The 27,202-nt window shown below is 29.4% G+C and overlaps 1 protein-coding gene across 13 annotated transcripts in view; it reads right to left on the bottom strand.

The window, feature by feature from the left end:
• The window catches only part of LOC118190859 (rho guanine nucleotide exchange factor 28-like), a 565,987-nt gene that overhangs the window by 20,782 nt on the left and 518,003 nt on the right, over positions 1-27,202 (bottom strand). For all 13 annotated transcript variants that reach the window (XM_085819410.1, XM_085819412.1, XM_085819415.1 and 10 more), the window contains 14 exons: positions 26,021-26,070; positions 25,888-25,941; positions 19,213-19,256; positions 18,569-18,660; positions 18,416-18,467; positions 14,535-14,587; positions 12,459-12,632; positions 12,202-12,327; positions 11,217-11,334; positions 11,081-11,130; positions 7,703-7,822; positions 7,514-7,595; positions 4,036-4,121; positions 768-954 (listed from right to left, as the gene is read on the bottom strand). In XM_085819410.1, the coding sequence (XP_085675536.1) occupies positions 768-954; positions 4,036-4,121; positions 7,514-7,595; positions 7,703-7,822; positions 11,081-11,130; positions 11,217-11,334; positions 12,202-12,327; positions 12,459-12,632; positions 14,535-14,587; positions 18,416-18,467; positions 18,569-18,660; positions 19,213-19,256; positions 25,888-25,941; positions 26,021-26,070 (1,288 nt within the window). The remainder of the gene's footprint in view (positions 1-767; positions 955-4,035; positions 4,122-7,513; positions 7,596-7,702; positions 7,823-11,080; positions 11,131-11,216; positions 11,335-12,201; positions 12,328-12,458; positions 12,633-14,534; positions 14,588-18,415; positions 18,468-18,568; positions 18,661-19,212; positions 19,257-25,887; positions 25,942-26,020; positions 26,071-27,202) is intronic.

The following is a 27,202-nucleotide window of genomic DNA, read 5'->3' as shown; positions in this document are numbered from 1 at the left end:
GATTAAAGAACAGAGAAATTTTCATCTAACAGATCCAAAATTTTGATTCTAATATTTTTTGTTAATTGCCAGTAATGTTATTTATTTATTTAACTGGTACATGTCCAAAATGTATTGGATAAATTAATATAGCAATTCATTAAGTGAAGTCTTATGCCATAGCTTTTGAGAAAATGCACTTATTTATTTTCGCTCTCATTTAAGAGTGCAAAAATGAATTTGAAAGCAAATTTTCTACCAGATACGTATACAACTTTTTTTTTTTTTTTTTTTTTTTTTTACACATAAAAAATTCGCTAATATTTACCTCTTGCACATAATTTACATTAAAAAATTGAAACATTATTATATTACCTAATTATTTCATGATTCAGTTAGTATGTGGAGGGGGAAGGGACAAAATTTGGTGTAGAGATTAGCAAGAGGAAAATGTAAATAAAACCTTGACCTGACCCAAAATCCATAAAATTCTCTAATTTGCATACTGTTGGTCAGCATGGTGCACCGAATTCAATAGCATAAATCAGTTTGTTTAAAATAATTAAATCATAAAAATTTCTGAAGAAAAAGTAAATTTGCATTGCATTTAAAATACTATAATGTATTAAATTAATTCAAATTATATTTCAATAGTTAAAACACTAACAGTGTATTAAAATAATAAATTTAAAATTTAATTCATTCAAAACAATTATCAATTACAAAATTAAATAAAAAACTGCCAATTTTCATTATAAAAACAACTTTTCTCTTTAAGGAAAACTTACCTTCATCAGGACACATTTCAATAGCTTCTCTAATAGCATCCATCCATGCCTTTTGATCCTTTGATGTCCTACAGAAAAGTTCAATCATTTCTGGTTCACTTGGATTAGATGATATGAGATACATGCCTCTACTATCTTGCCCAGCCTTTTTACGAACTAAAAGTTTCTGGAGTGAAACTATACCCGGCTAAACAAAACAAATGATAAAAATTAACATAAAAAGTTAAACAAATTGATTATTATTTAAAGCATTCCTATATGCTAATTAATTACACAAAATTAGGTATTATTTGATATGAATGCACATTAATTTAATTTAATCTACTCTAATATAATCTATGTTCCCACAGTATATATACATACATTACAAAAAATTAATTTATTGATTAAGATATTATTATTTCATAATTTAACTAACTCATGCCATGTATATTTAGCTAGAATAATACCTTTGTCTTTTTGTTATTAATCAGATGAAATTAGCTGTATATGCTTTTAAATTCAGTTTTAATTTTTTGATAAAAATACAGTTGATAAAGGAATTAAAAGCAGATTCTTATTCAAAAACTTAACTATTAATGATTCGTCCAAAATTTCAATAAATAATAGCCTATTGTTGATTTAAAGCCTTACTAATAACATAAGCAGTTGATTAAAACATTATTTACATGTGTATGCATTACATACAATATTCTTGCAATAAAGTTAACAACAGAGGAAAAAAAAAAAAAAAGTTATTAAGAAACTGTATGAAGAAAAATTGATTTACAGGGTGATTATAATTACAGTTGCAATTTCAAAACGCTCTAATTTTAAAACTACAGGTCAGAATGACTTGATATTTTACCAGAACAATCCTAAGGTAAAGGAATTTTGTTTGGCGAAAGAAAAAAAAAATAGTTCAAAAATTTCTCAATAGATGGCACTGTCAGTGTTCACATTGCTGTTGTGGATGTACAGCCGAAAGGAAACAATAGACTCCAAGGGTTTATGACAATTTTATTAGCAAAAAGACAATGATACATTACAGAGAAAACAGCGATAGTCACCAAGAAAAGCTTCATGAAACCTTATGGATGAATTATGCATAAGTTGTTCGATATGCTCTCCTCCTTGCTCCGCTGCTACATGGGAGCGCAAAACTGCATGTTCCACAATAGATCAGAGGATATTTGTGCTGCTGTTATGAATGTGGTGTGTGATGCTTGCCTTCAAGTGGGTCAAATTCGCAATCCCCCCCACTGTAAACAACATTTTTCAGATATCTCCAAAAGCCAAAAGTCACTCGGGTTTAAGTCAGAAGAGTGTGATGGCTATGCTGTTTAAAAACGGCGGCTTATGATTTTATCATCTCCGAAATGAGCGATCATCAGTAGTTTCACGTGAGTAGCAATGTTCGGAGGAGCACCATCTTGCCTGAATATAGTGGTGCTGCTGAAGTGCCGGAAGGATATGGTTACACAAAAGTGCTTCATAACCCCTTGCCAATAACTGTGCATGTAATGGAACCTGATGACGTATGATCTCCTTGAAGAAGAACAGACTGACGACCAATGCTGCCATTATTCTGCACCACAGAGTGATCTTTTCAGAGTGAAGACGTAATGGCTGTAGTGGGAATGGATTCTCGGTCTCCCATACCCTGCAACTGTGTATTTACAGAACTTTGCAAATGGAAATGAGCTTCATCAGACTATAGAATGTTCCAAGGCCATTCATTATCCACTTCCATCTGGGCAAGAAATTTTAGTGCAAACGATTCACGTGTTTCCAGGTCAGCAGGATTAACTTTATCTATTATTTTCCGCAAGCCATATGTGGTCATTGGGCTGGATTTTATACCTTCTAATGTCCGGAACTTCTTGATAATTGTTAACGCACAGTCACCATTCTGATAGGAAAGCTTTACAAGAAAAGCACGATCCTTCTTTGTTAAGAGTCATGATGAAGCACTCGGGCAGAATGTGTGTTGTTAGTGCTCTGCATTTTTATCTTAGCCATGTCTGCAGTGCGCATGTTACATCTTAGTAATTTGCATACCAACAGCAATTTAGTAATTTGAACCTTGACAGCGCCATCTATCAGTGTATTTTGAAACTATTTTTTCCTTCACCAAACAAAATTCCATTGCCTCCTGATTGTTCTAGTAAAATATCAAGTCATTCTGACAAGTAGTTTTAAAGTTAGAGCGTTTTGAAATCACAACTTTAATTATAATCACACTGTATAATATGCATTAATATCAAAGCTTGTCTTCTGATTCTCAGTTATTTGTCTGTGCCTACATCAGTTTTGTTATATATGAAACAAAGTTCTATATTGCATAAACAGGAATATCTCAAATTTAGAAAATAATTTGTTCCTTGATGTAATTTGTAGCAAGAAAGCATATAAATTTATGTATAATTATTAAAACTTTGCTTTGGAGATGCCATTGTGACGGAAATGGTGTGTTACTAGATAATCACATTACATATGTAGGAAATTTTCAACAACTAAAACAAGGAAAAAAATCTTCTAAATTATTTAACCTTTTTAGAAGTTACACATGAATTAATGTATTCTGCATGTGTAAATACATTCCACATCTCGAACTTGAATTAATTCATTACATAAACCAACTGCATATTAATGCATTTTTAATACATTTTAACTTAGAACTGTCTCCAACACTAGTTCATGGAAGTAATGTTTAGCAATGAAATTGTTTTGTGAAATTATTCAGTTTAAATACACGAGTGTTCACGAGTCATCTGCATACTTACAAAGCAAAAAATAAAGAAACAAAATATAAGAGTTAAAAATAATAATAATAAAAAATTGCTTATCTAGAATTGCATGTATCACTTAAAAAAATGGTGAATGTTTTATATAAACAATAAGTACATTCACAGAGTACTACTGAACAAGTTACTGTTGCAGTAGTTATTATGGAATAAAAAGGAAAGCATCGGAGCTCAGCAATATGTACAGTCAATGCATTCAGGTAATGAGCTTTTCACTATTATATTAAACAAAAAGTTACAAAAAATATTAACTTTACTGATACAGCATCTCTAAAAGAATTAATTAATATAATAACAAAGCAAGTATATATGATTAATGTTTTGAACTATTTATTACTATTTTTGCTTTATAATTAACCTAACAATTTTCAAAGCTTTATAATACAATAATTTTAAGCCCAATTTTTGACCAAAATTCCTAAATTATTTCATTTCACACATTCAAATGATATATTAAAAATTAGGAATATCATTAAATTTACCTTATTTTCTAAAGATGCAAAGCATAATTTCTGGTTATTTTCATGCAAAAATAATATTAAGTCCGACAGCATAACAGCAAGGACATCTGAAAGTAAAATTTAATATTTATGTTATACAAAAAAATATTTCTCAATAGCTAAGTTTTTTTTTTTTTTTTTTTAAATATCAGCATTTCCACTTAGCAAATCTCTACCAAAATGTAGCTATTCATTTTATTAGCCATACATACTATGCAGATATAGGAAATGCTATACGCCACTTACAAATACATATAATTAGCACATTAAGCCCCTTTTTCAGATAGATGTTTTAATACAACATGAAAATATATTATTGTAAAATATTCTTTTCTAAATTAAAGTCTTCTATAGTAGTTATACGAGGGCCATCCAGGAAGTAGATTACGTTTCCGTCTGTGTCCGCTAGGGGCGGGGCTAGCGCGGCCATCTTGGGGTCAGAGCGTTGCGCAGCTCAGTCTGCATCTAGCCGTGCTAGTGAGAGGTTCGTGCTGTGCTCCGTTCAGATACTGTGACGGTTTGAAATGTCTGCGTTAATTGAAAATCCCGCAAGCTGCGAGGTGCGCTCAGTAATAAGGTTTCTGACTGCAAAAAACTGTAAACCGATAGAAATCTATCGGCAGCTTCGTGAAGTGTATGGGGACAACATTATCACTGAAGGTGGAGTGCGTCAGTGGGTCATAAGATTTCAAAATGGCCGAACCAATGTTCACGACGAAGATCGAAGTGGGAGACCCAGCATAGTGACCGCCGAACTTCTCGAAAAAGTCGATGCTAAAGTCCGTGAAAATCGAAATTTCACAATAACGGAACTTTCTTTGAGTTTTCCACAAATTTCGCGAAGTTTGTTGCACGAAATCATCAGCGAAAAGCTTGGTTACCACAAGTTTTGTGCAAGATGGAAGGCAAGAAGAGGTAACGAAGTGGTTGAAGGCGCAGGCGGCCGAATTTTTCGACGAAGGAATTTCCAAGCTCGTACATCGCTACGATAAATGCCTTAATTTGTATGGTGACTATGTAGAAAAGTAGTATTTGAGTGTGGCTTTCATCTGTATATAATAAAATTTGTTTCCTATACTTTGTTTATTTTTTTATTCCAAAACGTAATCTACTTTCTGGATAGCCCTCGTATTATAAATAAAAATATCTGAATTATACAGGGTTGTTCATAATTCTTTAAAGCATTTAAAAAAATCATAACAAATATACAAATATATGACTATACCAAATTTTATTACATTGAAACAAACTTTTTTTCTTTTCTTTTTTTTTTTATATTTCACAAATGCTAAACTTATCTACCTTTGCTGATATGCTAGATACCTATTTGATTAACCATTTCATCCCACATAAATGCCAATGCATCACAACTCACCACAGTCGCATCAGTGAAATACTTGCGCATAATGGAGATTAACTGGGAGTAGAGACACAAAAACAACATCCTTGATGCCCCCAAAAGCTCACACAGGATAAAATCTGAAGATTGGTGTGGTGGCTGAATTAATGCATCATCTCCCCATCCTGTGCATCGGATACACTTTAGGGCTATTTCTTGAAATTTCTGTCAATCTTTGTAGCAAATTTTGACTGAGACACTCTGACAAGCAGTCTCTGGACATATATTAAGACAGATAACTGTGTTGTTGAAAGAGATAATCATAAGTTATTGGAGGAGTTGGAGCATCAAAATCAGCACAATATTTACAAATTTGCAGGACTAGTTTTGAAGGTTTAAATATACAGCCTTCTTCTCCAGCTGCAGAAATGTAAATGAAAGACAAGCCAGTGATAATATAAGACGATAAGAATGACAGGAAGGAAGTCTGGCTGCTGCTACCATCTACTTATGAAAAAAGAAAAAAATTATGAAATAATTTTCCTATTGCTTTAATTCATTATTCAGTGTGTTATTTTAATTGAACAATATAATCATCAATGTTTTCTTTCAACTGTGGCATCAGATGACAATATGCTCAAGTAAATCTTTTCAATGACTAATACATAGCTGCCATATCAGCGAAATGCTTGTGAAATATATTTAAAAAATTAACGAGTTTACTTCTATTTCAGTATAATAAAATTTAATATCAGTTGCATAGCCTACTTGCTAAAAATTTTTGAAATGTTTCATAAAGCCTTTGGAGAATTTGCTAAGTTTCTGACATTCAAAATTACTCAAAAATTATAAAATTAAAAAAAAATATTAAATTAGAAAGTTATTAAAATTTCACATATGCATTTTTTATTTTATTATTCAATGCACTATTCAAAATTCACATTATTCACACTACTATTCAAAATATACATAAAGATTTTTTGCTAGGCAATGCAAAAATTATTAATCTGTCAGTATAATTCTATAGCCAATATACATAGCAAATAATATTAAAAATATATTTTAATCATATGCAGAAATCATAAAAATTAACACATACACACATAACAATACGAAAAGACAAAGCATACAGCTAGCGAGGCTCTTGCCACAGATAAAAAATGAATAGCAGGAAAAAATAAGTACATGTAGGAGTATCAATAAAAAAAATATGCAAATTTTTCAACTCACTACAGATGTTAAAAATCTATCTGCACTGCTTTACATTATTTTTAAATCATACATTAAAACTTCTAAAAAAAACTTTGTTACTGATATTTGTAACAAAGCAGAAAGACAAATGGAATTTTTAATTATCCAAGAGAAAAGTGTATCACATGCGTCATGTCAGAAAATTAGTATTACCTTCCAAAACAAATTTCTAAGGCACGAATTACATGTAAGAGAAATATACATTTTTATACATGCATATATAAAGTAATAGTATAAATTGCTCTCAAAACTTTTCGACTATATATGCTATTTAGGTTTTATTAAAATATTAAATATTGGATACAGTCAGCACTGCAACTATAAATGCCTTTTGTAGAAAATTTTCTTGAAGCTTTTTCACTGTCTTTAGTAACACTGTATAAACAACAATGTGAAATCTGACCATGCTCATTATATATGGCTAAGATAAAACCTCTGGATGGATTACAGTCTTACACATACAGACACACAATGAAAATGTAGACCAATTTTACTTTAAAAAAAATTTCCTAGTTTTATCATTAAATACATCAAGTATTCTTACTTATTTTTAGCGATAAAAATGTATCTTATGTCTAATTAATTCATACAGAATGCAGATTTTATAATAGTTAAGGAATTAATTTATTAATTGGATCAATATTCACAAAATGTATATAATATTTCACCTTTCTAAAAAGTAGGTAACATCATGCCTAAAATATATTGACAATTGAAAGGAGAGTACAAGATTACAAATGATTAGAGTTTATAAAATGTAAAACATTTCATGAAAAAAAGGCTATGTATGAAATTCAGAAAATATTAAGATAATATACTGCAATACTAATTAAAAACCCAAATTCATATATAAATAAAAATGAAACACACCAATAGTCTTTCCTCTTGGACTCCTCCATGTCATCGGACCTTCCTTCCTTAATTTACGATTGCAAGCTAATAAGTCAGATTTCTGCATGAAGAAAACTTCACATAAGTATATCTAAGAATAATTCAAATAAAAATCATAAATATACACATACAACAGACAGTAAATGCACACATATTACATAAAAATACCTTAAATTTTTTCCCTCTGTATATAATAGTAGCTTTAGAATCCATCCTGTTATAGATTTCAAGCAATTTTAATTCCTTTTCCTTTTCTGCAACTTGCACATCAACACTAGATATAATATCCTGAAAATTCAAAATTAATTTATGTTACAAAAATAAAGTATAGATTTTAATAAAAAGACATAAATGAAGAGAAAATACATTTTAATCAAATAAGCAAGCCTAAAGATGAATGACATCAAAATAGTACAGGAATAAAAATAAGATTTATCAAATAAAGTAAGCAGTTTTACACTTTAAAAAAAAATTAATTAACACCCACAAACTGGTGAATTCTGACAAAAATATATTTTTTCTTTATGAAATTACAAAGCAATTTTCTAAAATTCTGATTAAGACAGAACTCTTCCAGCATAATAATTAGCAATATACAATGGCTTCCAAAAATTGAGCACAAATGATAAAATCAATAAAAATTGAAAAGTAAAGCTTTGATTAACTCTATGTTGCACATGAAGGTAGCAAATGTGTTATGCATGAAAGAAAACAAGCTTTATGTACAAAGATAAAAGCAATACTTAATTTTCATAAATTATATGATGACATCACATCTGAGTCAGTAACAAATTGTAAAGCTAAAAACAAATAAACAAACTTATATTAATAAGGTATGTGATTTACCCGACCTTCATACAGACTTCAGGGGTAATAAACCATCATAGATGCTATTAATGACAATTTCTCCACTAGTGTAGTTTCCAAATATCTGAAATTGGCTAAAGGCAGAAAATGTGCAGGGACAGCACACCTGAGAGAATGCCAAAGATTTTCAGTGACATTAATGTCACACAAATATGATACCCCCCCCACACACACACACAAAAAACTCCCATTCTCAAGGTACTCGTTAATGAAGTTGGCTTGATATGAATGGGCATTACCATCCATATGGAGGAAATAAGGACCAACTGAAGCTGTGTAGTCTCACAATGGTGTACAGGACTTAATAGTGCGCAGCTATCATAAAACTGTCTTTTAATATGGCAGCTGAGAGCAACATTCCATAGAAATTTCAACCCACCCAATGATGCAGACATCTTTGGATGCGTGATGTTCAATGATGTTCTTTGTCTGATTCTGCGTGCCTCTTTCTCTCTAGTCCCTTGCACACTTGTCATCTGATTTCACAAGAAATTTGGACTTGTCCGTGAACAAGATGCTTTAACAGTCCAAATAAAATGCAGATGACACCATTCTGAACTTGCTGCTCTGGATTGGGCAGTTAGTAGATCACAGACACTTTATACTTAGGCATACTGTCTTTTCATGTGAAGTACTTCCCAGTATGCAGTCCACAATACTTTCAGATCCAATGATGCTACAATCATGGCTGTAATAATTGTAGACCTCATTCATTGATTCAGATTGGCTTCTATAGCGACATACTGATCCTCAGAAAGGGTGGTAACTCTTAATCGACCCGGCATAGGTCTCCAAATAACTGCTTGACTTGTTTGGGATTGTTTCCACATTCAAGAAATTACAGAATGATAAATGGCAAAGGAAAGAATGACATTTTTAATTGACAGTCTTACTTCAAAGTGTACAACAGAATGCCAGTACACATTATCAGCCATTTGTTTTTTTTTTCCAGCCACAGAAACATGAATATTATCAAAACTTATCTTATGAAAGATATATAACTTCATATCAGCATTTAAACAAACCTCAAATTGTTCAGAAGGATCATCTTCAAGGACTGCATAATTAGCACTTGGGATAGTCAATCATGATCGGCTTTAATATATGATATTTGGATACCGCCATCACATGTGCAGCAATTTTAAGCCACTCAAATTCAACTATACTTTCGAAAAAGGCTAATTTGCATAGCATGCTTAACTTTTGGAAATCAATATCAATCTAAAAATTAATATCATATACAGAAAAAAAAGAGAAAGGTATATCTTGAAATATATCAAGGATAATGGAAAGAAATACTTTCACGAAAAAATGAATTGGAATTGTAAAATTCAATCACTATGTTCTACTGTACCTAAAATATTAACTTATGAACTCACATCATTGCAAGAATTAACTTTCATAATAAGTTGTAAAAAAAAAAGATCATTACATTTTAATCTCAGATTCAGAACAGTACAAATGGAAATTAGATGACCCAAAGCACCATAATTATATTGTACAATATTTCTTTATATCAGAAATGAATGCAGAATCTTCTTGAAACATATCACTTTAATATTCAATTGCTTACAAATAAACATTATTATATTATATTAAGTATAATATAATCATATTTGAGATTGAAAGATTGATCATTAGACAACAAAGGGAAAATTGGTTTGGAAAATTTCAAGACAGTCACAAAATTTAATTTCAGGTTTTTGCAGATGATCTCTCAAAAATTTCTGGTTGCTAATTAATTACAAAAATTGAAAATTTAAAACATAATATGAACCACTAACTTAATTATTAATAAAGATTTAAAATATATTTTCAACATACTCTTGGTAGGGATAACCAGATGTATACATTTCCAAAAGAACCACAAGTTATGTATACAATCATTAATAACATTTAAAAAACAAAATGCAGATATGCTATGATTCCTACATTTCAAAACTTCAGACATTTTTAAAACCGGATATAGAAAATATTTAATATCACCAATAAGATTTTTTTAACACGGACTATTTAATTAAGACAGTATAAACAAGGGCTACCTTCTTAGCTCCATTCTAGTTTCAGTCAAAAGTTATTCTATTGGAACCTGAAAGTTTCGAAACCCTTTTTTTCTACTTCTAATTGATAAGTGTTATGCATTCTCATTTCACAAAGACACTGCACTTAAAAATGTCTATGCTTTATCTAGGATCTAAATGCATCAATATGCAGCCAATTTCTTCCCATCGCCTGACATTAACAAAAATGGTTCTTTTTGCTGTAGAAATTAATATACAGACTTTTGCATTAAATAATAAGCAAAAATTTAATGTTATACAAAAAATATTTCTATACTAAGAAAATTTTATATGAAAATTTCTCTCTTTGTCGCAAATTGACTTCAAAAACAACTAATTAAGACAGATTTCATTTTCAATTTCCAATAGGAAATTTATTTGAAAGTAACTTGCTTTATCTGGAAGAAATATTAATTATGACAATTATGTATTTTAAAGCCAAAATATGTAGTTTTTCAAAAGACAGTAATTCCTTTTCTATATCAAATATCTTATTCCTAATTTTGATATTCAGTACCTAAGCTAACACATTTGATTGAAAATCTGTAAATGATATAGTTAACACATTTCTCACATAATCAAATTAACATTATTAACCTAAATGAAAGAATTACTATACCTTAAGATAATTACATATTTTTTCTAACGAGAGCTGCTCTTCTTTATTATCTGAAAAAAATTATATAGAATATATCTTATGTAATATGCACAATCAGTGTCAACATCATTAATATATGTTATAAATTTTTTCTTACCTTTAGCTGCCTTCATCAATGATTCAATTACTAAAATATATTTTGTTATTCTTTGTGTGACTAGAAGCAAACATTCTGGAATCCCTCTTGTTTTACAAAGTCTCTTAGATTTACATTTCTAGAGGGAAAATTATAAACTTAAATTCCAGCATAAATTAAAATTATAATAAAAAAAATTAAGATGAATTTTTAAGCAGACTGTGATTTTGCATTGACACTGTGCAAAGATTGTTAACAGATAAATTTAAAAGTATGAAGAAAAAATTGTTACACTCTAACTAGCTAAGCAAAATATTCAGCACACCAAAAAGCTATTTCTTCATATTAAATACAACAAATTCAATTAGATCATAGACCTCTGCTAAAAATGTTAGAAAAAAAAAATCAAGTCATGTAAATAATATCTGCAATAATTGAACCTGGCTGGCTGTTAGAAAAGGCATATTTTTTAGGGAAGAAGTATATGGACATGACATTATCTAAGACACTGCATTTCTTATTGTAGTGAAAACAAAATTAAAATCATCTTTCCATCATTTTACATATCAGATTTTATGCATATGGAATAGTTTAAGTTAAGGAGTTTGGATTCTTTTAATCAGGAACAGATCTCTATCATGCCCCAACCATTTTACTAGTCAGATTTCTCATACATTCATTCCACTCTTATCAAAAAGGTTTGGATGTATCAATATTTACAAGGATAATTTAAGTTATCCAAAATGACACAAAGACCAAAATGGCAGATACCAAAAAAGGCATACTATCAATGCTTTCAGGAACGTTAACAACCAAAAGCAGTGTGTCCATATTCTAATTTATGCTACTTTGAAGGTGACCAGGTTTATAATGTTTTAAATTTCAAACAGAATGCACACTTCACGAATATAAGTTAACTCATGATTTAATTATTTCCGAAAAAATGTTTAAAAAAATAAAATGAAAACTTCCAATTTCTCATTTACATATTTTTCACAGAACTTACTTTGATGAAATTCTGAAATTTTCTGTCAGATTTCAGCATTTCTTTATATAAATTAAGAGATTCCATATGTTGACTACAAAACTGACCATAGGCTATTTTCATTTGCTCAGCTTTCTGGTCATGAAACTAGGGGGTGAAAAAAATAATCAATATTCATTGTTAATGGGAAGGAAAAGCTTCATTAAGAGCAAAAAAAAAAAAAAAAAAAAGATAAAACTGTCAAATGCGTAACAAAATTTATTAAAAACATAAAATACCTGATCTTCTAAAATGTCTGCAATATTCTCTATTACAGGACCTTCATTTTGTCTCTCCCTCAGCTTACTAAGAAATGTTCTATGCAGTTCAAGAAGCTCTCCCAGACATGGAAATAATTTTTCAACTAACTCTCGTGGAGCATTTAATTCTTTCATCATACCCTGAGAATATACCTGTGAAAGGTGAAAAAAAGATGAAATGAGGTATGACAATTGAATTATTATTTTAAACATAATTAAACATACAACTGAGCTCTTACATTTAATATATGCCTAGGAATATCAATACTTACTTTATATTTCACACACTTTAATGTAATAAATTTGCCCCCCCCCCAAAAAAAAAGGTGCAAGACATGAAAACTCCAAAATTTCATAAAATGTTTAAAGTTTTTTTTAACCTACATTGCCACTTATTTCACTATTCAGCACCAGAGTTAGGCTGTCCAATCATGCATATAATGGTACTTAACAGAGCCTGATTATCAGTCGAATGGCATCTGCAAAAGCCCAGATTTTAGATGCCACGGAAATCTTCCTTTAATTCCTTATAAAAAATCAAGGAAAACATGCACTTGACCATGAACAAAGACTAGGCCTAAGGTTTTACACCATTTTAATTGGGCCTCAAACTTGCAAGTTCATGGATCAAAGTTAAAAAGTATTAAATGAGTGAAATATTCAATAATATGCATATTCCTGAATTTCATGCTAAAAATACAGATAAGTTTACATCCGATAAACGAAACTATGCAAATAAATATGTTAATTATTATGCATCTAGACAGTTAAGCTAATACCTACTTTTGTCATTTGATTAAATTATATCTTATATATTAAATAAAATTAAATCTAAAAAAAAAAAAAAAGAATTTTGATTTTGAAAGAAAGCAGTTATTTCTTCATTTTTTTTTTTTTTTTTTTTTTTTTTTTTTGAATCTAAGAAGATATAACTATGAAAGTATTAAGAAATTAGAAATGTAGAAAGTTCAATTTATAAAAAATGTAAAAGAACTGACAAGTTCAAAATTAGTGCCTAGTGCTGCTTAGTTTTTAAATGAATTTAAAAGGTTACGATTTAAATACCTAGTAAAAGCCGTAAGAATGTTTGGACTCTACCTATCTCTGTTTTCGAAATACATCACAAAAGAATTTTTTTTTATATAATACACAAAATGTAAACAATTAACTTTAGAACCGAAATTGCTAAATACATTAAAATGGCAACCTAGGAGCATCAAAAACATAGGTTAATCTCTTTTATTCAGAGCTTCAAACAGAACTTGTCAAGGGAAAAATATAAAAAAGTATGATACTTTTTGGAGGGCGGGGGAACAGCATATAGAGAGGACTGCAATCTAAATGTTACTACAAAATTTCATCATTATCATTAGAGGGTTTTTTTTTTTTTTTTTTTTTTATGTAGACAATATAAAAGAGCTAGAATCAGAAATTTTGCAGCTGTCTTATCATATGGATTAGAATGCTCATTTACTAGTCACAGGATAAAATAACATTTGTTTCAAGCCATTCTTAAGAAAGCAGATAAAATGCTTTTTAAACGATTTTCTTTGTTTACTTTCATAAAATCAAAGATAAGTTAGACTTCTTGCACATCACTTACTAGCAACAACTTGCAATATTTATGAAAAATGGAGAAAAATTTCCACATGAAAACAATAACACTCTTTCAAGGTGCTAGAAAATTCCCGATCAGATCAAGTAAAAATTTGATTTATCATCTGATCCTTAATTTTATAATTTCAACACTTTACGATTGTATTTTTTTATCATTAAGAGAAAAAAGTTATCAAAAACGGAAATTTCTCGTCAGAATTAAATCTCAAAACAAAGCTGTGAAGACTACTTAACAATCATATTTTATATTTTTCTTTACTTTTATTTTAAACAGCATTCAAACTACTGCACTGCACAGTGCTAAATTAACAAATTTTCATAATAATAATAATAAAAAAAGTGTTATAACTGAAAAAATTTCTGATCAACTAAAAAAGCAATGCAAATCAACTGCTGATAATATAATAACTAATTACTGCATAATTTTGACATATTTACCTTTTGCATTATCTGAAGAGTGAGGCAGTGGTGTTTCTCTGTTATAATTAGTTCTGAAAATAATGAGGGATGCAATGCATTAGAAAGCACAAAAACTTGTCTTGTTAATTTTTCATGCTCCATATAATGAAAAATCTAGTAATACACAGCATTCAACGTTTACATATCCAGAACATTAATGTTTCATAATTAGAAGGCAAACTATATACTGACAATCAGTAAGTTAAACTTCTATCAGTCTATTCATTATATATTATTTCTGAAATTTGAATTCTGTGTCAGTATAAAAGGATCAATGCTCAAGGACATAAAGCAATGAATATTTCTTTGAAAAACTGAATATACCTGGCAAGAAAAAATTGGACCGATGAGTTATGATGGTCACTTGAATGTGATGAAAGATGCTTTTGCTTTTTACAGAAAAATGTGGAAGTTTAATTTGTTCGGAAGTGATATCACCTATATTTTTTCTTATATATATATATGTAAAAATAAATGAATCAAAATTATAGTTTAACTATAAACATTAATTCTTCCTTTCTATTCTGAAATCGTAATAACTTCTCTGCATTGTGTCATTTCTAGATCATTCTATGACCCACGCAGCTCTGATGACATAATAATTAAGAACTGAAACTGCCATTGTAAACCAAAACTTTTCTCTTCGCCGTGCTTCCATCTTTCATAACTACTCACTTCAGCTTTTGCTTTCTAGTGTGCTAACATGTAATTTCGCAGGCTTGCTTTCTATTTCAACAATATAAAAAATGTAGATCTGTGGAAAGGCACGACTAGAGTGCCAAGTGATTGTGCCACAAATATCAATTTGGAAATAATGCCTCGACTGTTAAGTTTTATCAAAATTCGTCTTCAATATGGATCTAACCACGCATCGACAGTGTTCCGTCATTTCCTTGTGCTTTTAATATGACAATTAAGCCGGTAGGATAGTTTCCTGCAGCCTGAAACCTCAATGGAAAATTTAGTTCAGCTCTTCAAATAATCGTTTTGTGATAAATCCAAGATAATGTGAAAGAAGTGAATCATCAAATTAGTTTTTTCAGTGTTTAAAAAATAACAGATCATTCTTCTGCTGTGGTGTTTTGCAAGTGCTTCAAAAAAAATAATCACGTGTAGTGTTTACAGATTGAAAGTAATCTCTCAATAAATTGAGAAGTTCGAATGCCTAGTGAAAAGGAAATCATCAGTGAATTACTGTTTAGGAATTAAGCATTACAGCGGGTTTAAGGTCGATCTGAGTCAGTGTTTGCAAGTATGTGCGACGGAAAATTATTTGCACTTCCGCTTTTTCAACAGCTCAAAAATTGTTACATTCGTGTGAATCTAACTCAGGAACTAAATCATTTAATATGCTGTGAATTCTATAGTTTTCATTTCAACTTTGGTTAAAATTTCTGCAATTTGTTTTGAGAAAATCTGAAATTCTTGTTCATTAATTTTTCATAATTATGTGTGAGCAAATTAAGTAACGAATTTTAAGCTATTTAAATTATTTATAGGGAAGGATATTAAGATAAGTTTCTATGTTTTTGAAATTTTGTTGAGAATTTTGAATACAAATTTTATAATTATTCTAAAAATGAAGTTTAAAAAATAAAGTGAAATTATTACAGATACGTAATATGAAATTATGGTAAATGCATGTTAAATTTATGGGTGATTGTATGTTAAGTATAGTGTATGTCAAGGGAGTACTGGGTTCCTAAGCAGAGACCTGTAATTACCTCTGTACAGTTGTTCTCTTCAAGTAAGATAATGTTGAAGGCTCTCATTTTATGAGTGTGTGTAATTATTTTATATTATTATTATTATATTTTTTTTATTATGGAATGTATTAGTGTAGTTCTCAAAGGCCAGTTACCTTAATGCTAGGAACGGAGGCCTTTTCAAGTAAACTACCTAGGCACCCTGGGCCATCAGTGCATAGAACACACTGGTTAGCTCAAGAGGACAGCCCTATTGATGGATATGTTTGTTTAGTATTGCGAGGCTTTCCAGTTTGGTAAAATAAGGAATTGTAAATGAAAGATAATAACGGTGAAACCATAATTTCTGAAACTGTTACTCCTAATATATTTATGCTGCTAAAATATAATTTATCAGTATGGAAATTAGTATCATAAATATTTATGTGCATTACATTTAATTATAAGTAATGATTATATAAAAGTTTTATTTTGTGATATTCTGTGATAACAAGAACCTTCCCTGAAGGATTATGATTATGTGAACACTCAAACAAAAAGACTTTTGGACTGAAATTCTGAAAAATTCAATAGGACTCTAAAAATTAAAAATTTATTTTAAAAAATTTATATTTATAAATTATACTTTACAGGACAAACATTTAATGATTTATGTTTTTTTTTTTTTTTTTTTTTTTTTTACATTTGCTAGTGCTTTAACTCTTTCTCTTTAAAAAGGCTTTCTGTCGCTATGCCTTTTTCTTTTTGAAGGGGGGGGGATATGTAAAAATATATGAATCAAAATTATAGTTTAAACTATAAACATTAATTCTTCCTCTCTATTCTAAAATCGTAATAACTTCTCTGCATTGCAACATTTCTAGATCATTCTACGTCCCGCGCAGCTCTGATGACGTAATAATTAAGAACTGAAACTGCCATTGTAAACCAAAACTTTTCTCTTCGTGCTTCCATCTTTCATAAATACTCACTTCAGCTTTTGCTTTCTGCTGTGCTAACATGTAATTTCACTGGCTTGCTTTCTATTTCAACAATATCAAAAATGTAAATCTTCTGTGGAAAGGCACGACTAGAGTGCCAAGTGATTGTGCCACAAATATTAATTTGGAAATAAAAATGGAATTAAAACTGCCTCGACTGTTAAGTTTTATCAAAATTCGTCTTCAATATGGATCTAACCACGCATCGACAGTGTTCCGTCATTTCCTTGTGCTTTTAATATGACATATATATATATATATATATTTACCATTTTTTTATCATACAGCAGACTTGTGCCAGCTAGGAGGATCAGGACTGTGCCCTTATAATAATAATCACCTATATCAGACATGCTGTGGGTTCTAGATTTAAATCATATTATCAGATAATATCATGTGAAAAATGAGTAAGATCTGATGATTTGAGTTCAACCTCCCCAATATGAAACTGACATTTGACTGAGAAAAAGTTGCACGGCTGTTTAGCAGCAATATCCTAAAGACAGAGAAAAAAAACTAATTCCTAACTTCCAATTGTGGATTTACTATTGGTTCAAAAGTTTCGGCACTCAGTAAGCAAGCAACATTTTATAGGTTCAATTCTAGCTGATGAAGTTGGAATTTCAAATCAAGAGCTGGCTCGAAAACAATGATAAAAATGAAGTATCTTTTTCAGACAGAAGAATTATATCACACTAAACGATCATTAGAAGTACTCAGATAAGAAAACAGCAGTTTTTTTTGGAGGGTTGTATTGTTTTTGTAATTTTTCATACTACAAAGTATGTGATACTGAAGCATAAATTAAATAAAAAAAAAATATATACCTTGCTTTGAAAAACAGATTATTTTAAAATTTTCAACAAAAAGTATAACTACTGAAATAATCTCATTTAATTGAAAAAAGAATAAAAATTAAGAAACATGACAGTTGCATTTCCCTCATTAACAATAAAACTTGTTTTTCATCTTATTTATCAAAATTAAGGACATTATATTTAAAACCATAGTAAATTCTTTAATACAATTAAATTTTCAGGAGTTTGATAAACTTTCTGTGTTACTATTGACTTTTACATAAGAATATTAATATCTTTTAGTTTTAAAATGTTCGGCAATGCAATATAACTGAAAAATGGAACTTAAGAGCAATTAAACAGATAACAATTCATACCATGAATAGCTTCTTGTCTCTTAATTTCTCTTTCTTTTAATTTTTTTAGAACCTGTAATTCAAAAAGAGAAATTAAACAAATGCCCAGTATAAAAACTATATTTTGCATAACAAAATAATCTCTGATAAACAAAAATTATTTGTAATGTATACCTTCTTGTCTACTGTAGCATTCCATGTCTCTGGTTCGTCATCAATTAACCTTAGCACTTGGTTATCTTCTAAATCACTAATTTCAACAGCACCTAGTATATCATCATGAAAAACAAATAAATCAATACCAAACTATTAATAAAAGGGTGCAATGTTATCACGCATAAATGCTTACAATTGTTCTTCTAAATCAGAGTTTCTTAAACTGTAGGTTGCCAAAAATTTAGTAATTTTGATATTTCTTTAACTTATTATAATAATTTTATAATCACCAAATATTTTTACATAATGTATCTGAAAATAGATAAAGACAATACAGAACAAAAAAAAAAAAAGTTTCGACATATTTTTTTTATAATAGAAATGTCCATTTTACTTTAAAAATTAAAGTCAATGATCTAAAACTGCAATAGTATATTACAGTACAAGTGAAGAAGCTGATAGTTTCACTGATGCATGTGGATTTGCACAATGCTTATGGGGGTTCCACAAAATGTTTGTAAATATTAAGGAGTCCCCAAACCAAAACGTTTAAGAAACCCTAATCTAACTTAAATAATGTTCACTCATACATGACAGAACAGTCATTAAATGTATAACAGAAGTCAGTAAATAAAACTGGCTAATCAAAATAAAGAACTTGCCTTCATCTAATGATTCCATTGAGTTTGAATTAATTTCAGTCATGCTAAAAATAGAAACAACAAAATTACTTCTCACACAATATGCTAATTTTTTTTCATTTAAAAAGGTTTCAATATTGTAACTAATATTTAAATTAAATTTTTCCTGGTCATTTTAAATCATTTATAAATTTCATATCTATTTTTACACCTTGCAATGAACAATGCTTCTCTCATTGATAATTTAGATATTTCTTGGCCCAAGTGTGATCACAACAAATAGTTTATGCCATAAAATTGCTTAGCGAAATAAATATATTTATTAAGAATTTAATACATCTCTCTACAGGTTTTTTTCCTTTATTTGCACACTTCAGAATCTAGAATTATGATACCTTTTCAGCAAGTGAAAAAAAAAAGTTATCACACTTTTACACTGCATATTTAAGTAGTATGTACATGCAACCATAGTGTTTTATTCAGATTTTACTGTCCACAGCTTCACTTTTTACCTTTTTTGTTCCTGCTTGTGGAAGAAAAAAATTAAAAATTAAGTCAGAAAATTGACCGACAATCTAAAAACTTAACATATTCAAACACATACTCTTGGACATACATTCAAATGATGGAAAATGCATAACCAATGAATCAACACAACAGATCTTGAACATACCAAGAAACACATGCTCCCAAACCCATAAAAAATAACTGCTTGTTCACTATGACAATTTGGACCATTTACATAGTAGCATTGTTGACATCATTATGTACATTTGTTAGTTTGGTACATTTATCTTTACCATGTTGGCAAGACTAAGTTTTCTTCTGCCGAGCTATGGATGTCATTGTAATGTTGAGCACGTGTTGTTAAGTTTCAATAAAAAATGTGAAAAGATAGTTTCTTATTTTTCGACTTGCTTCTTGATATTATAAGTAGTATGTACATGCAACCTTGATATTATGATGATTCTTGATATTATAAAGGTTTACTTAACATGGTAGCAGAGCGTGGTTTGTGAATATGAATGAAGAATTTAGTATTTATAATTTGTTTTAAAAGTTACGGGTACTAGCATAAAAATGGCATGTACAAGAAGCAAAGATATCGGTATACCGCTTTTTGATGTCTCGGACTATTTTAATTGGAAAGTGCGTATGATGAAATTTCTTCAATTTAAAAAATGTAAAGATGTGATTCAGTGAAGAAAACGATGACATGGAAAAATGGGAAGAAAAAGATATCCAAGCTACAAAATACATTTACGGCACCATAACAAACAAGCAATTAGAATATATTCACGAGTGTGAGACTACATTTGATATAATTACGAAATTTGATGCAATGTATTTAAAAACTTCAACATCTCTACAAATTGTTTGTCGAAATAACTTAGAATGTGTAAAATTGAAGAATTATCTTGATGCAAATATATTTTGAGAAGTATGTGAATGAGCTGAAACATGCCAGCTCCACCGTGACGGAACATGAAAAACTTAACTGTATGCTAAGAGAACTGTATACCTTCAAATTACAGTCACATTGGTGACTTAATAGATGTATTACCAGAGAAGGACAGAAGAGTGGATTACCTAAAGAGCAAAATCAAATCAAAATTACTTGAAGAGAAAAATAATTATGAAGATTGTGCAGCAGCAGAAAAATCAAATGCATTCAAAATTGAAACAAGCAAATCGGGTACACAAGGGAATGTCTGTTATAATTGTGAAAAACCTGGTCACATTAAAAAGAATTGTTGGCATGTCCATCAAGGGAACTATCATGGTAATGGCTCCACTAATTATCGTGGTCGAAATGCTTCAAACAATCACAGTCATTTTAGTAGACATCGTGGACGAGGAGAACACTCTAGCCACAAAATAAACAGTCATCAAGGAAATAGTTTTCACACCACTGTTATCGGTCATGTAACATGTCAAGTAACATGTCAAGTTCCAGTGCAAATACTGTGATGAATAAAAATGAAATCAATTGGTTACTGGATAGCGGATGCACAGACCACAATATAAACAGTGATGAACATTTCAAAGAGCAAATCACTTTGAAGGATCCTATTCAAGTGAAAGTCGGTGATGGAAGGATTTTGAAAGCTACAAAGGTTGGCAATATAATAGTTTCTTTTCTTGTGTTTCTTTTCCTGTATATAACTCTGAATCTATCATAAAATTGAAGAACGTATTTTATGTAAAAGAAATGAAAGCAAATTTATTAAGTTATTTGAAGATTACTGATAATTATAAAATAATTACAAAAGAAAAGTTTTCTAAAATTTATGATGTCAGTGGTTCATTAGTAGCAATAGCAAAGAAAGAAGAAAGATTATATAAAGTAAAGAAATATGTTAAAAACAGTAAAATATTTGCAAATTTGACCAGCAGTAAGTTAATGTTGAAAGAAAAATTGCACCATTCATTCGGACATGTAAATTTTAAATATGGTATATTATGCACAAAGATCAGCTATTAGAAGGAATCCCTAAAGAAATAGAAACCGAATATATGAAGTGTGCCATATGTATTGAAAATAAAATGCACAATTTACCATTCACGAATAATAGAAGAAAAGCAGAAGATATTCTGGAGATTATACATACAGACGTAAATGGACCTCACAGAACAAGTGGATGTAATGGTAAGAAATACTTTGTGAATTTTATTGATGATTATAGCAAGTTGGCAAAAATTTATTGTATCAATTCTAAAGATCAGGGGCTCTGATTGCTTAATTGAATATGTAAATGAAATTCAAAATTTAACAGGGAAGACAATCAAAGAACTAAGATGTGATAATGGTAGTGAATATATGAATAGCAAGATATACAAATTTCCAAGAGAAAAAGGTATCAAGATAAAGTCATGCCCACTATATGTACATGAATAAAATGGTACTGCTGAGCGTTACAACAGAACTATAATGGATATGGCAAGATGTCTTTTAGCTGAAGAAAAAGTTGACAGACGTTATTGGCCTGAAGTAATTACAGCTGCTGCTTATTTGAAAACAAGACACTAACAAATACTGTTGTAAAGAAGACACCATATGAAATATTTTTTAATAGGAAACCATCTGCAAATAAATTGAAATTATATGGAAGTAGAATGTAAGAATACCAGAAGAAAAGAGTCTAAATGGGATAGAAAGGCTGAATTTGGAATTTTACTTGGATATAGAGAAGTTGCATATAGAGTTTTGATGAATAACAGAATAATAGTTGCCAGGCATGTTGACATCATTGAAGAAGGCATAATGTGTGTAGGTTGTGATGATGAAGATGAGAATGATGATACAAATAAGAAGAATGAACCTCAAGAAGTGTCATATGAATCGAGTAATGATAACTCCAAGGACAGTGTGATAAATGAAGATGAAACAAAAAGTGGAATGAAACCAAGAAGGCAAATCAAACCACAAGTTCGATTTCATGAAGAATTCGGGTACTACTGTGTTAGTGAAAATTTTTGTGATGCTACAGTTCCAGGTAACTTTGAGGAGACGACAACATGCAGTGAGGCTGGACATTGGAAAGAGGCACTGGACAGTGAAATGAACAGTCTTCTTAAAAATGACACTTGGACACTAGTGACTAAACCAGAGGATAAAGCAAATTAAGATACAAACCTTAAAATTGTTACTTTCATATTCTTGCCAGTATAATTTAAATATTTATCAAATGGATGTTGAGACTGCTTTTTTAAATGGTTGTGTCTGAGGTTTATGTTAAACAACCACAAGGCTATAATGATAATTCGAATAGAGTGTATAAATTAAAGAAAGCACCATATGGGTTGAAAGAAAGCCCTCGTGCTTGGTATGAGTGTTTTAACGAGTATATTGAGAGTCTAAAGATTTCGTAGAAGTAAATATGATTACTGTCTTTATGTAAAATCTGAAAATGATGTATTTGCATATATTCTTTTATTGTTGATGATTTGTTGATATGTTGCAAAGATACTCAGGTAATTAATGATATTAAGGAACAATCACATAATAAATTTAAAATGAAGGATTTAAATAAAGTAAAAAGCTACATTGGAATTGATACTGAATATGATAATGAGAAAAGTAGTATCTTAAGATTGAGTCAGGAAAATTATATTGAATCTTTAGCTAAACTGTATGTTATTGAAATTTCAAAGCTTTATGATACACCAATGGAGATTAATCTTAAACTAAGCCAATCTAATTTAAATCAAAAGGTTAAATATAGAAATCTAATAGGGGCACTTTTGTATATTAGTCATGGTACTAGAACAGACATATCTTTCAGCGTAAATTATTCAAGCAGATTTCAAAATTGTTATGATGAGACACATTTCAAATATGCTTTGAAAGTTTTAGAGTATTTGTACTATACAAAACATCTAAAATTAATCTAAAATTTACTATTCAGTTCTATAGTAAAAATCTTAAAACTGATATTATGAATTGCTATGTTGATGCTGATTGGGCAGGTGATATTGTTGATAGAAAATCAACTACTAGGTTTGTTATTGAATTATTTGGTAATCCAATTTATTGGAAATCCAAAAAGCAAAATTGTGGGACAAAATCTTCCACTTTTGCTGAATATATTGCTCTGAGGCTGTGATAGAAATTAATTGCTTAAAAAATGTTGTGAATGATGTTTTTGCTGATATAACTCACCCCATTAAAATTTATGAAGATAATTCAGGAGCTTTGGCCATTGCTAATTATGGGAACTTCACTAAAAATTCAAAACACATAGAAGTTCAATATCATTATGTACACAAAAATGTAAGATTGATTCAGAATCAAATATGGCAGATATCTTTACTTTTTAGGAAAGGTTAAATTTATGAAATTCAGAAAAGAAGATTTTTGATTGAAACAAAATTTTGTATACTGTTTATTTAAATATTTTTGCTTAAGATGAAATAGATTTTGGTTATGTCCTTGTGTAAACTAAATTGTGTTTAACTTTGATTTTAACATTTAAGTTAATGAAAGAAACCTTTTTTGAAATAATTTGTGTTAAGTGTTGAATGTTATTGTTTATATCTATGCTTAATTGTAAATAATAAAGATGAAAAGGTTGCTCATATCTATGTTTATTTGTAATTAGTAAATACAAATGTAAGGAGGCATGTTAGTTTGGTAGATTTATCTTTACTATGTTGGCAACACTAAGTTTTCTTCTGTGCGTGCGAGCTATGGATGTTGTTGTAATGTTGTGCACGTGTTGTTAAGTTTCAATAAAAAATGTGAAAAGATAGTTTCTTATTTTTCAGCTTGCTTCTTGATATGATATCGGTTTATTTAACAACATTCCTGGTCATCTCATTATGGTATAAATAAGTCGCATGCCTGCTTTCAGTGAAGCAGACTGACTCTTTCTCAAGACGATCATGAGGTAATGAGAAAGAATTTAGACAGTTTTGCTTTCAGATACTCAGAATTGTTTACTCATATGTAGTTAACATCTATATCTTGTAAAAAAGTTGAATTGTATTGCTGGCATAAACTGTGATGTCTAACACTAATTTTCACGGGCATCAATTTATCTTGATGCCTTGGCTGTATTACGGCCAATGATTTGTTATAGTTTCCAGTGACATGGAGACTAAGTGTATGGATAAGGATTTCAATGATTTGATGATTTATTGACAATATCCTGACCTATTGTACTGTTAATGCTTTCTATCTGTCAAGGTCCATCTTTTACAATAAATTACTCATTCACACATAGTGAACGTCTCCAGGCAATGTTAGTACAGTATCACTATATCCCTTCACCTGCCAGATCTTCAGATTTTTTTCCTAATTTAACATGCATGAAAAATGTTAAGATGAAAGTTACAGCCTTCTTGCAACATGCAAGAACTTAGAGAGTAAATATGAGATACTTGGCAGCAAATTCCACAGCATAATCATTTCACAATAAAGCTTGCATGATTCCATGCTAGACTAAATATTATCGTACATTGCTATCAGAGGCGACTATACATTATATTAATATGCAATCATTTCATACTTGTCTTTGCTAAATAAATGAATTAATTACAATTAACTATAATCATTTTATGATTTAATGCTCATACCAATGTTTATCATGAATAAATAAATTTTGTATGCATTCAGACTTCTTCTAATACACAATGCATTTTAATTTATTTTGACTGAAATGCTAAAAAAATCAGATGTGCATTCATCGATGTATTAATGTCTTAATGCATAAACAAAAGTAGTTTAATATGTTTCTAGTAACTGATAGTGCTTTTGATACAGAACCAAAATCATTTTCATCAAAATTCTTTATTTAGCTTTAAATGACATACACATGTGTATCAATTTTGAAATACTTAAATATATGTCTTAATTTATTCTTCATAATCAGACTAAAAACTTGAAGATTAAATTTCTTGAATAATGAATATAATTTTTCTTGATTTATTCAATTATTTCTCAAAATTAATTATAGGGAAGAAATTTATTTTCAGTTCGTAAGATATTTGGTTATAATAACTATTAACATATCACAAAAAACATACAGTGCCTTTTACTTTAAACATACAGTGCCTTTAAATATACTAATGCTTAAAATAAGAAAAAATTCACAAGAAAAATAGAATTACAAAATAAAAGATTAAAAGTTTCCTGCAATACTTTAAATAGAGACATATGTGAATTCTTAAAAATAATTTTCTAAACATACATACTTTGAATGCAGTTCATATCCAGTGTCACCATCCTTATCTTCACTAAACATTTTACTGTAAAATGAAACAAAAATAAGAAACATGCATTCATATATCCACTAAAGAAAATTAATATTGATTTTATGACACTTACTTAATATTTATAAAACTGGAACGAGATGCTGCTTCACCAAGAGGAGGAATCTAGAAACATAATTAAAAAATGTTATTTTAAAGACTTAAGTTACTATGCAACATTACTATGTAATATAATACTTAAAATGAACATATTTTAATTTTTGTATTCTAACCATACCAACTAGAAAATTAATCAAATTTATATCACTAAAATATAAAGAAAAAATAATAATAAAGTTCTGATGACTTCAAAAGCATTGTTACTATAATGTCACAACAGAAAATAATAGTCTTTCTTATAGGCACACTTTTAAAGCAATATTATGGTTTTGCAATAGTTTTTAAAGCAAAATTATAATTTACAAAATGGAATAGCAACAACAGTTTATTAAAACAGTCATATATATAACCATTTAAAAAATTGTTAAGCTTTTAAGCTATAATGATTTTTATTTGTCTTGTTAAAAATAAACTTAAAGCAAATGATAAATTTTAACTGATGTTTGTGTAGTTAATATGACATTTATTAAAACACAATAATAAATGAGCTCGATTATATTAAAATACTAATTTTGATTGAATGATTAAATGAGAAATGAGAAAGCGACTTCTAGGGAAGTAAGCAAATGATAAATTTTAACTGATGTTTGTGTACTTAATATGACATTTATTAAAACACAATAATAAATGAGCTCGATTATATTAAAATACTAATTTTGATTGAATGATTAAATGAGAAATGAGAAAGCGACTTCTAGGGAAGTGCGGGCAGCTATGAATTTTAATACAGATTCAGGGGGAAAAATTATTAACACATACAAGTCAGAATATCTATCAGAGCAATTAAAAGGCTAATTCAGTAAAGTTATAAGATGAAAGCAAAAGGCAAACTGAATCATATTTGTGCAATGAAGTATAATAAATAGAGAACAAGTAGCTTATTGAAGTGTTTTTTTAGTCATTTCATGCCACTTTTATTACATTCATTCTATTTTTTCCCCTTATAATTATCTGTTTCAGGGATGAATGCTAACATGCCAATATATACAGGGTGAGTCATAAATTCGTGCAAACTTTAAAAATTCATACTAAAATAAAAAAATGCTTAGGAAAAATTTTGGATTGTGCAAATATGATCATAGGGGCATTGGATTTTTTTCCTACATATTAAAAAATGATTCCAAAAGTAACCGAAAGA

The sequence above is a fragment of the Stegodyphus dumicola genome, chromosome 6, assembly GCF_044657685.1.
Source record: "Stegodyphus dumicola isolate Sdum_Otavi_A_Nest chromosome 6, ASM4465768v1".
In the NCBI taxonomy this organism is placed as follows: domain Eukaryota; kingdom Metazoa; phylum Arthropoda; class Arachnida; order Araneae; family Eresidae; genus Stegodyphus; species Stegodyphus dumicola.
This window is presented reverse-complemented; position numbering and strand designations above follow the sequence as displayed.